At 43.7% G+C, this 13,805-nt stretch overlaps 1 protein-coding gene across 1 annotated transcript; it reads left to right on the top strand.

Moving 5' to 3' along the window:
• Nucleotides 1-6,486: 6,486 nt before the first annotated feature.
• On the top strand, nucleotides 6,487-12,968 carry T265_02237 (hypothetical protein; the record flags this gene model as incomplete). Its single annotated transcript, XM_009166425.1, has 2 exons — nucleotides 6,487-6,595; nucleotides 12,745-12,968. 2 exons carry the CDS (start codon nucleotides 6,487-6,489, stop codon nucleotides 12,966-12,968), a joined length of 333 nt encoding a protein of 110 aa, XP_009164689.1.
• Between the last annotated feature and the right edge of the window lie 837 nt (nucleotides 12,969-13,805).

The raw sequence follows: 13,805 nt of genomic DNA, 5'->3' as shown, positions 1-13,805 counted from the left end.
TCCAGAGAGGTCCAATCAGGATTCAACGTTATATTTTGTCTCTCAATTGAGTTAGACTCGCGGCTGTTATCTGCAACAGCTTTGTATTTCTACCCAGATAACACCGAAGAGTCACGTGAGTTGGTGAAGCAACACAAATTCGAAAATAATGTACGGACTGCAGTTCGTAGACAATGTATTCAGGATACTTGTTTATACTCCCGTCATACCGGCAGTCGCTATAATAACTGTGTTATTTCCCCATGGTATCTACGGACCTTCGCATATAAACACAAAGTCACAACCATCTGTCTGTCTGTAATCGGTCCCATAATGTTCAACTTCCAGTGTCACCTAAACAAACCATCGTTTCTAGTTTACACGATGAGGGTGTTGAAAGCTCATCAACAGCCCACGACCTGTTTCATCCTTCTAGGGCTCATCCAGGTGGGCAGTTCCCGAGTTTCCGTCAACCTTATTTTCTACTTGGCCTCCCGAATAGGACAGATTTCGACACTCGTTTGCTCGCGAATTGAAATCAAGCTGAATCTGCTGGTCTGCTTCATTTGAACCTGCCGCGCCAAGCCCTTTCATGCTTCATCTGGTACGATATTCGAGAGATCGTGGTTCTGAAGACGTAACACACTGTGCACAAGATTGCTGAAAACTCCCCAACAGCCCACGACCTGTTTCATCCTTCTTGGGGCTCATCAGATGGGCACAGTCCTCGAGTTTCCATCATCATAAACGAGAGATTTAGGTGGATTTAGTTACGTCTCTTGTCAAAACCAAATTCGTGCGCAAATGAGTCATATTCGACATGTGGACATGGTGCAGAAACGCGACGGAAAGCGTCCCATGCTCCGCATCGAGAATGCTTTCCACACAAAGTTTTAATATTACTACCAGAAGCCGGATTTTCAAGCATTCGTATTAGTGTGTGTTGGGTCTAGTGGGATGTTCACTGGGCAGAATTGAAGGGATTCACACAAAGCCGACTTTCACTGCTCGGTCCCAAAGTGATCGTCAATTTGGCCCACCTTGGGTGGTTCGGCTAGAATGCACTCACATACGAATTGGGCTAACTTTTGAAGAGTTACCCTACTAGGACCTCTGTTTATCTCAATGAAGAGTCAATTTTCAGAGTTCACTCCAGTGATGCCGAAAGAGTTTTTTTGGGTAGTTCAGAAATCAAGATTTTGTCCGTGATGAAAAGTTTCATCCTTATTGGGAATCATCAGCGGTGCAAATGTCACAAAACTTCAGCGAGTTTCGAGTACCCGACCTTCCGGTTAGTAATCTGAACACTTGGCCGTTTAACCATGAGCGACAGCTTGAGCACGGGATACGCCCACCGCTGATAGATTCCAGCAAGGATGAAACAACTGTACAGCGCTTATCTACTTTTCAGCATAGACTGATTTCATCTACAGGACAAAATCTCACATACTATCAAGTCAGAACTAAACGGCGCTCACCCCTATTTGAGCGTAGTTGCCGTGATTAACGTCCCGCTACTCAAGAGAGTGAAAAACAGTGATAGTATGCCGCGGCAGATATACATATTCAGTCCAGTGTGAAGCGATGAACCGGGAACCAAAACGTTTTTATTCCCATGTATTTAGTTTGTACACGTACGTATGCATGTATGTATGTATGTATGTGGGGAATGTGCCCAAGTTCCATGGATACTTTGCCTGATATACAACCAATTAATAAAATCCATCTTGCTGTGTTGCCTGTGGGGATGGGGTGGACGGTAAGAGTAATGTTCACCAGATTGAAGAGTTGGGTTTAGGTACATACATCCACGTATATTTAGCTGTGTGTGGAGAGGGGTTGAACGGTGCGCGGATGGACTAACCCAGACGGTAGGATATCCCCTCAGGCGGTAAACATGGATGGATCTGATTGATACGAGCACTAAAATGTTACAACGGACTGGAATAAATAAACTGAAACTGAGTTAGTCGGGTAGACGCTGTTTGTTAACGCAATACGAGGATTGACGCATGAGTTACTCAACTTGATCAAGCCAGTTTCAAAGCTATTCGCTCTGGTACAGCCTTACAGCTGTTCATGTCACGCAAAGGAGGAAGGCTGTCTTACGACAGTTGCTGTCAATTTTTTCTCGTTCTTCGTAAGCTCCTGACGGGTAACGTGTACATTTGTATACCATCGTACAAATACCCTACTGAGTCGTTGACTGCGACTAAAACAGGGCGATCGAATTCGACACACTATTCCATTTTACGCGCGCAGTCCTACTACCACTGTCCGAACACACCAACTGAACAGTTAGACACTATTGGACAGGGAAGCAAAACTCTCATATACATCTTGTTTGTAAAAACTGAGTATCTGTCTTTTTGTCGAATGCGTCTTCCGGAACTTTCCTGGATACTTATTGATTATCACGCAAACGTGAACGAATGCAACAGAGCGATTCCACAAATTCCGTAATAAATCTCACTTTTCAATGAACACGAAGCGGAGTTATTAGAAAACTACATACTACTCGCATGCTTCATTAGTAGTATCCACCGGTAAACTACCAGCATCGTTTATTTTTTAAGAGCAAGTGATGGATGCGGTAGGATAATGTTCCAGATAACAAAGTGCTTTCATCAACATGATGAAGACTTGAACGGCTCACCCGTGGTTTTTGTCAACTTAACAAGTCATGTTTGATCGGAGAAAGTACTCAGCTGTTTAAATATTGTTCCAACTTACGATAGTATCAATACAGCACATTCTACTGAAGGGAGAGATTTACTTCAGTCTCACACTTTCACCACTCTAATTTGTAAACCAGCGTTCAAATGGGGATGATGATCCAATCTGTGATAGTCCACCACAGCACAGACGGTACTAATCCCCATTTTGAATTTTAATTTCTTCCGAAGCGATCGATGTGAAGGCTAACAGAGTGTTCAGAACAGTATTGGGAAGGGGTCTTCGTTTTCACACCTTTGCCAAGTTGTAACTTCAACACGGATCACTCTTTGTGTTTGAAAAGCTGAGATTCTTTCGAAAACGCGATTTAATCTATGACAAATCGACAAGCTCTGAGCCGCCTTAAAGTAAACAGAGTTTTCCGAATGCAGCCTATGATGTGCAAAGAATGTTCTAACCATTGAAAAACGAAATCACTGTCTATATTATCCTTTATTTTTTGAAGAGCGTGATGACAAGCATAAAAATTTAGCCCAGGCGATGTATGCTAAAGGGTTACAGGAGAATATTGAACGAAAAGAGAGGAGCGTCCCGTTCGAAGTCGTATCACTAACAGTTTCGGTCAGATAAGATGAATCCCAACGTATGTAAGAATGTTTGGTGTGGAACTACGCGTGTAAAGACCAACAACCGGAGAGAGGATAGACAGTGCTGAATGCTCTTCAAGGCGCGGTAAGCGCTAGCACAGTCAAGACTCTCACCTCCGTCATACTGGGTCTGATGTGAGATTCAGTGGCAAGAATGTACACTCAGCGCCATGTACCACGCATTAAATTGTCGTAAGTACACAGGGAACCCACAACGGCAAGCGAACAAAAGCCAGTGATTGTCGCCTTAGGAAGTTCCAGTCCAATAACAGCCTTGGCGGATTGAGGCGAGCAGATCCCTCGATAAGAAATGATCATCGGCTGGTGGACCAAGATGTCGGCATCATAACCGTAGGGCTGAGGTTGTGGCGGGGGAATATTCATCAGCACCATACTTCTGCTTCCTCTCATTCCAGACTACTATTAGCCTCCCCAGCAACAACCTCTCTACAGGCAACAATTTTGACTCACTAATCAGGTTCTCGTTCGACGCTTTTTCACGATTCACGAGGTAAATATTTCTTTAGATAACTCTTGTTTTAGTCGCTTCCCTGGCCACCCTATGTTGTTCTGAAATATACATAAATGAGGAGGAAGGAGTTTGTAGACTTGCTGGAATTACAACAAAAGTCGGTGACTTTTGCGCGAGAAAAACTTTTTAACACTTTTGCATTACTGCAAATGGCCTGAAAGGTGAAAGGTGATGATGATGATGATAACAAATTTTTGGAACACATTCCTTGAGACGCAGTGTAATTAGAACACCTTAAAGATTCAGCAACGAACAGAGGCTTGACGTTTCTTGATGATCATTCGGATTTGAGTAGTATGAAGCATTTAAAAAAGCGGACATATAGGTGTATGAGTGTGCGGTGATAGGTGGTGACTCTCCGTCATCATAGATTCACTATATAAGGTTTGGCGCTAACAAGCCATATATATGTTCGCCTTGGGTGATCCAAGCGAGTAGTGCCGGCCGCCGGTTGCCGTTTTGCACGCATTTGGACTCAGATGTTCACCTGGTCTCGGCCATCAGTTGGGACTGCTCACTGCGTTATGAGTAAAGTCCATTTTCTGCTTAGCCTCTGGTCTTATGCTGTCAGCCGTATCCCGGGTACAAAACGTTCAGTTAGATTCATTTGCGTCTTAGCACAGACCGCACTGTTATTGCCCATTTTGCATGTGGATGTACCAGCTTCCTTCGATTTAGCATACCAATTTCGGAAACGGAATCAACCCCGAATGCAGCAGTGTATGACGGGACATGAGTGCATGTGTGTAAAAAGGCATTAGCAGGGTTTAAACATAAGTAGGCCAACGGTAGAAGAGAACGAACGAAAATGCTAGCCTTTTGTCTTTGGGAAGGGCTGGTTTCGTTGGACAGTGTGTTGAAGCGGTCTAGTCGGTGAAAAGTACACCAATTATTAGGTGTGGTAAAACTTGGAGAATACCACCGATACTGAGGTGCACGAAGCTGCCTCCTAAATATTTGGGATCTAATCACATATTCACAGTATTTTTCTCGGATTTTCAAGCATTCTGGGAATGACCATCTAATCGATAAACCTCAAATTCTGAACCCCTAATCGGCCGATAAAAATAGCGGTTGTTATTGCCTTGATGACATTTCCTAGACCTCAGAATAACGCAGTTGTTAGTGAACCAGTCATCGATCCACAAGAACGCTGCGGAAAGATAATTAAAGCATGGTTATTCGGAAATGTCAAGGCTTCGCTCGGCGTTTTCAATTCCTTTGACTGTGAGCTTTTTCTTCGGACCGCTTGTCATCACTTTTTGTGGTGAAATCGAGTGGTATGATCGGAATTCTCGCGTTTTTGCGCGTTGCTACGTCACTTGAACCTTGCATGGGAACGTTCAGTGATGTCGCCAATAAGCACGTGGCCTTGGAAAGTATTTGAACGTAGGCTTCGAAGTTTAACGTGCAAATTTCTAACACCACCACCACTGGGAGGGAAGTGAAAGACAAAAGGCTTCGGGTGGTTCCGCTTTACGAGATCCAATCATCTTTAATTTCAGATCCACTGTGAGGATGGAATGCCGCTGGACTAAAACATCAAGCTTTTCGACAATAGGTCAGTTGTTTTGCTTTAGTGAACGGCCTTCTTCCTCTAAAACCCCATACATTTCCCCTAGTTTTGAATGTGTGGGTGTTCAGTTGGAGGTTCCGCATGTAACTAAGACAATGGCTACAACCAGCGGCCACGTGTTTATTTTGTAATGCACTACTCATAAGGTTGCTGAAAATACATCAGATAGGCGCAGTCCCCGAGTTTCCTCAACCATATGTTCTAGTTGAAACCAAGCTGCACGAAATTAGCGAATATACATTCATTTGCAAACTAATTTGGTTTTTTGAGAGACTTACCTGGAACCCAGAGGAATCTCCCGGTTTTGATGACGATATCTCAAATATCGTCGCGACTGAAAAATGAGGCGGTCTGGTGCAGCACATTCAGTTGCCTGGAAACAACACAAACGAGAGATTCAGCTGGGGTCCAGGTGAGTCTCTCGAAAAACCAAATTAGTTTGCAGATCAGGGATCACGTGCCTTTTTCAGTGTATGGAAATAGCCCAATATAAATTTCCATGCACCCTATCTTAGGGAATCTTTATGTAGCCAACTATTCGCCTTACTCAAGATATGGGTTGCTAAAAGCAAGGGAAATTCAATACTCATACGGTCTTATCATCGATCGGCTCGGTGTTTGGCGTTTACCGAAGAATACTTGTGTTGGGCAGCCTATTCGCACAATCGCTCAAATCTAAACTGACCTGTGTTCGGTGCGACCGAATACCTACTAATTTTAGATGAGATAGAATAGGGTGCGGTACAACTAGAAGTTGTTCTTGTCTAATTATCCTGTGACAAATTTCTAGAGTCACGTATAGCTTCCCACCTGATCACACCCCGAATGTAGTCCTGGAATAAACCCGCAGTTTGAAGTAGTATAAATCTTAAAATGTGATAAACACTTGCGGAAAAACTAAATGGTCATCATGTGGTGGAATCTCCTTAAGAAGACTTGAACCATTAATTCTGGACATCTCGTCCGAAATACTTACAGAGCATTCTGATAGCTACACATTGCCCAAGAAGGACGAAACTGTCGTGGGCTGTCGAGGAGTTTTCAGCAACCTTATGAGTAGTGCAGTATAAATACACATGTATGGCGATATGTCGAACATCGTAGCGACTGAACATGAGGCCGGCCTGGGGCACCACATTCAGTTGCCTGAGAACATCATAAACGAGAGATTCAGCTGGGTTCCAGGTGAGTCTCTCAAAAAGCCAAATTTGTTTTCAAATTAGTGTATATTCGCTAATTTCACGCAATTTGGTTTCCAGTAGGACATAAGGTTGACGGAAACTCGGGTACTGCGCCTACCTGACGAACCAAAAGAAGAGCGAAACCGATCGTGGGTCGTCGACGAATTTTCAGCAACCTTATGTGTAATGCATTGCGAATGGTTTATTCGATCTTTTCTCAACGTGGTCTAGTTTATCACCACAAAAGTGTATCGAATGTGTAAACCCAAAGAAAAATGTAACGCGACTGGCGAGTTTCGGCTCATCCATGATGAATCTTTAAACATGTTTGTAAGTCCCCACAAGAGAGCTTTGATGGAATCTGTTTAAGTTTGGTTCCTGTTCTGAGCCTATGAATGATCTCTCCAGAGTGCTCCTATGACCGGTCCAGAATGACCGCTTTTGAGTGAGTGTCCCAATCAGGTTACCAACCTTCCGTTTGGTACCTAGTTATGAGTATCAGGTGCATAGATCGTGTGGGTAAACAGAACTCACCAAAAAGAAACTGGAATGGGGTTGAAAGCTCTCGTCTGACATCAATACGAGAATCCGAATTCATTATGATTTTACCGCTTTTCTAAAAGCAGATGATGTTTGTCAACCTGTAAGTGGCTCTCGTCGATACACATTCACGTGATGTAGTTTTGGGTTCCTTACTGGGAGAATCCCATATCAGGCCGTTAGGTTGTTGCCCTGTTCGTGTGGCCATTCGAACGAGGTTACGGTGGCCTACTCAGCTGAAGATCATAATTCTTGGACAATTTTTTCAACAATCAGTCTTCGGGTGAGAGTTCTCTCACAGAACCGAGACCGGTTATCTCAGTGAGAATATCTCTCTAAAGAGGATTTGTTACACTGTATTACAGTGCCGAAACGGATAAATGCTTGAAACGAATGCCTAATAATCTGTTGATAGATTTCCCGCAAGATGACGTATGCCCTTGATCACGACGCTCTCACAGACAACCATCAGGATGGGCTGTTTACTTCATGGAGGGTTTTCCAGTGATGATTAGTTTTATAATGAAACTAGTCTGGATGATTGACAGCCTTAAACCCACTTTTTTGAAGGCCCAGGCCTTGCCCACTTTAAGAAAAACCTTACATATGAATGATACAGAATGTGTCGAGTTTTGGTCTTTCTCAAGAAAGCACTTCTGATGTGTTCTTAAGCAGTTCTAAGACCTTTTTCATGTGGTAATCTGTCGGGACCGCCCATGCCTCGACGTGTGGTTTGCGGGACTCCGTTATTTTGGTATTAAATAAAGCGTTAAATACCTTCAACACTGTAATCACTTCCCTCAGTGGTTGCAACCACCAGTCGATTAAAAAAATGTTGTAACCGGTCCTTTTGTTCGCATCGATCGCTCTTTTCCGGGGCGGGGAAAGTGTCAATAGGCGACTACTGATGGAACGCTGGATAAGGTGTTGATATTTCATCTCACCATGACAACGGGTCGGAATCGTGATGTCGGTAACTTTGAGAACGTGCGTCAGTTAAAATATCTGATGATTTTAGGAATGAAAAAAAGAAATGGTGCTTCACCAAACCAATGGTTATTGCTCTGAGTTTATATCATAGAAGCACTTTGCAATACTACTGACACATCCGTGAGTATGAATCTAAATGAAACTGTGGTCTGCCGTCGGTATAAGGATCTCATGTGAACCAACTGATCGGACAGGAAGAGCGACAGAAAATCTGGAGTTCTGGGATAACCTCATGTAACCATTGTTCGGGAGACTTTGCACTTCTTGCGAAAGACCAGCACTTGTTGAAGCCAAAAGGTTGGTCCCTGGCCATATGGGCAACAGCCCATTAGATCTATTTCTTGTTGAAACAACATAAAGACAACCCCTGTTCTACCACCAGATCCTGCCACGGTTTTTGGGTTGTTGGCCTAGGAAGGTTGAAAACGTCAGTCACCATTCAGTGACATCACCAGCGTGGTGTTTTGAAACGGAACTGTGAAGTGGCTCAGTGAGACCGTGCCGAGTATATACGTGCATTATGTGCTTTCCGCTATTCGGGACTGACCTTCGCTTATGGTATGTAGTTTCTGTCAGCTTGTTTTCTGAGTGGTTAATTTTTACGCTACTTTTCACCTTGTCTCTCAGTGAGAGCGTGCCGAGTATATACGTGCATTATGTGCTTTCCGCTATTCGGGACTGACCCTCGCTTATGGTATGTAGTTTCTGTCAGCTTGTTTTCTGATTGGTTAATTTTTACGCTACCTTTCACCTTGTCTCATCCAACCGCTCGTCTACTGGTTGGTCCTCAAGTGAGCTCAGGCTTTACATGTTTCACACTGTGATTTTTGATGACATGGGACTAAATTCATTCCGGTTTCTTGGTTTCTTGATAAAATGGTTCATTGCAGCTGATTATTCTGTTTGAGCTGTCTATCCTTTGAATGTGGTAGTGAGTAGTTTGGGTTAGGTTCGACATGACAGTTGATTCATCCGTCGTATGGTGCCTGACTGGTCTGTATTTTCGAGTTTTAACGTTCTGCTTATCGAATTTGTGACCTTCACGATCCTGATGAAATGGTTCGAATATTCGTCCTTTCCAGGTGTTCGCAGCAGGTGATGCGCTTGTTCTCGTTCTCACCTCTTCAGTGTCCTCTCTCTTGAATAAAGCTTGGATGCAAAGCATTTAATGATTAATTGGCTGGTCTCCAGGGTCGTCTTTTCTCATTTATGTATATCTAGAGGGTCCCATCCAGTTCTTTCTCACTGCCACATCCAGGGATTAAGGCCTGCTGTTCTTTTACAATCCAATTGTGGGTTCGGCATTTTCGGAAGTGGGGGTGGTCACTTGGTGGATTCCGTTGCCGAATGACGAAAGGGTTGCTTACGTAGCGAACTCAAAACTTCGCATTATACTGTGTTAAACTTTCTGCATCCCGGCTTGGCTGGGATTAGCTATCGCTCTACAACCTCTTTCAAATGTCTGTCTATCAAAGACGAAACTTGCATCGGAGCAGAAACCTAGCGAGAACTTTCTGTGTTTGTTTTCAACAACCTTATGAGTAGTGTGTTGTGCCCGGAGAACAACATTTTGTGATGTTTCGAACAAAATACCATCCGAAACATGAGGCGTCCTGCTGCAGCAGATTCAGTCGAAGTGGACCAGCATAAAAGAGAGATTTAGATGAATGTGTTTGTTTTCAACAACCTTATGAGTAGTATGTTGTGCCCGGGGAACAACATTTTGTGATGTTTCGAATAAAATACCACCCGAAACATGAGGCGTCCTGTTGCAGCAGATTCAGTCGAAGTAGACCAGCATAAACGAGAGATTTAGCTGAATTAAGTCGAGTCAGCTCGTTCATTTTTTTTACAAACTTTCGGTGATTCGAAGGGGTTTGCAGTGCTGGCGTCAACGGCACTCGTTTTCCGTTGTTCCTGTCTTATTTTCTCATGTGTTGCCCACTGTTCTGTAGGTCCTATGTTGGTCCGATGAACTGGGAAAAGAGTGCGTATCCAATATTATGGGCAACAGACTCTTTTCGTTGGCTGTTTATCAAATGGCAGACGACCTATTTCGTCGAGCTTGGCTTGCAGCCATTTCGTCATCGTGCGAGCAGACATAACCAGTTGGTACTTATATAGCTGCTAAAGAATACTCGCCATTTTGATGCCTTATGGTCTGATTTCCTGGTTCCTGACTGGTCTATACAGTGCTTCTCCGTTTGACAGAACGATATAGAAAGCTACTCAATGAACGGCTAACCCAGAAAATCTGAACGCAACGGAAATGGCAAACTGACCAATTAAATCAAAGAAAATCAACTACTGACAACGGATGATGACCAGTAGACCAATCAGATGACGGAACTCGTCAATGATAATGCTGGACATGAAGAAGATTGGATGAACCAGCTATCTTCATGAGAGGGAGGTATAAATACGAATGACAATTTTTTTCAAGGCAGGCGTGAGTTGCGCATCGCCCGCGTCAGTGAGAATTCATAGTCAATAGAAATTTTGCGCATCGCCCGCGTCAGTGAGAATTCACAGTCAATACCAATGGCATCCGGGACGAAATAATGTAGTGGACAGTGTTTCTGCTTATGATTTGTCGTATATTCCATAACATTTTGTCTAGACACTGGTTTGAATTTCTGCAATGGGTGGAGTATAAGTCATTTGAAAGAGAATTTATCACTGAGCTTTCACGTGTACTCGTAAGTCCCCGACGTCTTTCAGCTTTTGATTCCTATTGCAACACCAGACTAATTAGATGGGAGCAAGGAGTGTCAAGAAGTACGTCGTTGCCATCGAATTCTGTAGTTAGCCTCAATCATCCGATGCAATAGAGGTGGTTCGTTTAATCGCCGTTGTTGGTTTTGAAGCAGAATTTGGCCAGCTTCATAGATGGACAGGTGATCGTTGGCCACGTTTTAGTGTCCGTTTCCGCAAATTAAGTCCAGTAGAAACATTTGCACCATGACAAGTAGTACATAGGAATTCCTTACCAAACGTTACGGGCTACATAGTCAGTAGGGCACAAAGTACCGCATAATTCGTTTCCCCAGACCTAAACCCAACCATGCAGAAGTGTTTGTCGATCACACTGCATAGAATTCCGAGCTCTCAACGAATCATTCCACCAGATCAAATTTTGCATTCAGAGCAACTTGCTTCTATGGACAAGGGATAGCTAGAAGCTGTAGGTTTTCCACCATCAGTGTCTTTGACAAATTCAAATGCTCTGTTACTGGAAACGGATCTCCAAGGAGTCAAGGCGTTTATTCCGATCCTTCTGTCGACAACATCTAAAGTGGATTGGGCATCTATTACGACTGAACGGCGCCAAGATCTTCGAACATAAGCCGTTCCTGTCGAGGATGACTTAATAGTTTCAGAAACCAACTAAAGTTGCTTCGGACCATCAGGAATGACATGATGTAACTAGGTCCCCATGAGATCTTGGACCAGCACCGAGTCATGATTTTACAGCCAGTAATTAAGTAAGCGTGAGTAGGAAATTAAGCAAGTAAGTAGCTAAGCAAGCATGCGAGCGATAATTCAGGTAATACGGGTAAAAGGTAGGACTGTTACCTGTGCAGTAAAGCGATGTGATCGTCATTCTACAGTTTGTTGCCTTCCACAGCAAACAAATCTGTTGTATAAACTTCAGTAAAACAAACTCAAACATCGTAGCGCTTAACAATTCACTTTCAAACATGATGTGACACACTGAGTTAAGTTACCTGAAACGGAAACGTATCCAAAATGGAGTGGCGCCTTAGGTTCAGTGGACCGATCCAAACAATCACACGTGTTTACATCATTGTCACAAAACGCAATGTTTGTAGATTGATAAGATTTGGTGTATAGTTGTCGTGGTAACAAGGTGAGCTGTGTAGTTGTGTCATATGCTACTTGTTTACACTTTTATTTCTGTTTGTGAACGGGGGAAAGCAACCAGAGGCAGTGGCATTATGTTCGTTTGACGGAGTGGCAGAGTTTACTCAGTACTTCATGGGAACTTACAGAGTAAGATTCCCTGATGTTGAATATGGTCACCCTTGACACATGAGTGTCTAAACGAGCGTATTTCTCAGTTCATTTAATTCATACTGACGCTTATTCAGACCTTACTAGGAAGTATTGTTGCCTCACCTTTCAGACTGTCTTTTACCGTGGTAATCGACAGTCTGTTTTGAGCAACCTTTCTAGAGGTCAGAAACAGGGCTGACTCTGAGAACTGAAACGTGTCCAGGCTTCTTGGGTTCAGCAAGGTAGCTGTGAGTGAGTTGGCTCTGTGGTTAGAGCGCGAATTTGCTGACGGGAAGGTTCGTGGTTCGAACCCGGCCTCTACATCCAGACTTCTCCTGTCTAGGCTTGGGTAACCTGGCAGCTAGACACTGAAAGGGTGTTGTGTTTGAATAATGACGAGTTAGTCTCATATTGGGATTTCCACCATCGCATCCATATGGGTGTGGCAGTTCCAGTGGCTTTGCAGACCGTGCGATTTCTTTAGGTTGTCAAAAGAGATAAGCGCGAGTGGGTTACGTGGGTCTTTCAGCAAGAATGCAAGAACGCGGCGCGGATTCAATCGAACAGTAAAATAGGCGATCCATATAAATAATAATAATCGTTCAGCGGTAGCACCCTTTCGGCGCCTAGTTGCCACGCAGCCCGAAGGAAGCACGGGGGCTGGGATACTGCCAGGTTACTTAAGTCTAGACAGGGGAAGTCGAGGGGCAGAATTCGGGTCCGAATCACAGACCTTCCGGTCAGTAAATTCGCACTCTAATCACCTGGGCCATCTCGCTTCCGATCCATATTATAAATTGAGGCACACTTCGCTCCCGTATGTGATTTGACAAGGCTCCGTCCAACATCGTCCACATCATCCACACAAGCTACAGGCAAATTATCCTAGTAACACATCCACCCTCAGTTACCTCATTTTATTGCACATCTAGATATTACATACTTGCAAAATTGTGTCCTAAGTTGACCTATTTTGATTTTATTCAAGTCTTATTATGTTCGCTTTGCTTGGTAGTGTGCATGTGTGTGCCCTGGACTCGATCACCTGTTGAACATCTTGAAATTGACAGCTCTCTACACCACCCTCGACTCAGTATGCTACTTCTCATTTCCCGTTTGGTTTGTGTTGCTTTCCCCGTTGACCTTGTCAGCAACAGAATCTCAGCAACAAAGTAATTTCAGTTCGTCTCATCCATTGGGACAGCACTGCGTTTGGAACCGATTCGGCCCAAGTCATAAGTCAGAAGGGATTGGAACTTCGCCTGTTTAGGATTACAAATTAATTGGAAGCAACAAAGCCATAATTGTCTATCATACTGAAAAAGTCGGTTGTGTTTTCTCTCAAATACAGTAGTCGTACCTGGAGAACATGATGGAATATCTGAATGGAATGGTTTAAGGCCTTTGGTTACTTCAAAGCAGGAGTTTCATTTATTTTCAAGACGTCTTTCCATTATGGGAACCACTGGTGAAAGGAAGAAGGCCTTCGTTGCGGAGTTATTTGTTGGAAAATGTCTAATGAACGGTTACAGGCTATTGGACAGGGGAGCAAAACTCTCATATGCATCTTGTTTACAACAACTGAATACCCATCATCTCTTGGACGCGTCCTCCTGAACTTTCCTAGGTATTCATTGACTGTTACTCAATTACAGGCGAATGCGACA

The sequence above is a fragment of the Opisthorchis viverrini genome (assembly GCF_000715545.1).
Source record: "Opisthorchis viverrini unplaced genomic scaffold opera_v5_27, whole genome shotgun sequence".
Taxonomy (NCBI): domain Eukaryota; kingdom Metazoa; phylum Platyhelminthes; class Trematoda; order Opisthorchiida; family Opisthorchiidae; genus Opisthorchis; species Opisthorchis viverrini.
Note: the sequence above shows the minus strand (reverse complement) of the source record. Positions and strands in the feature narration are given on the sequence as shown.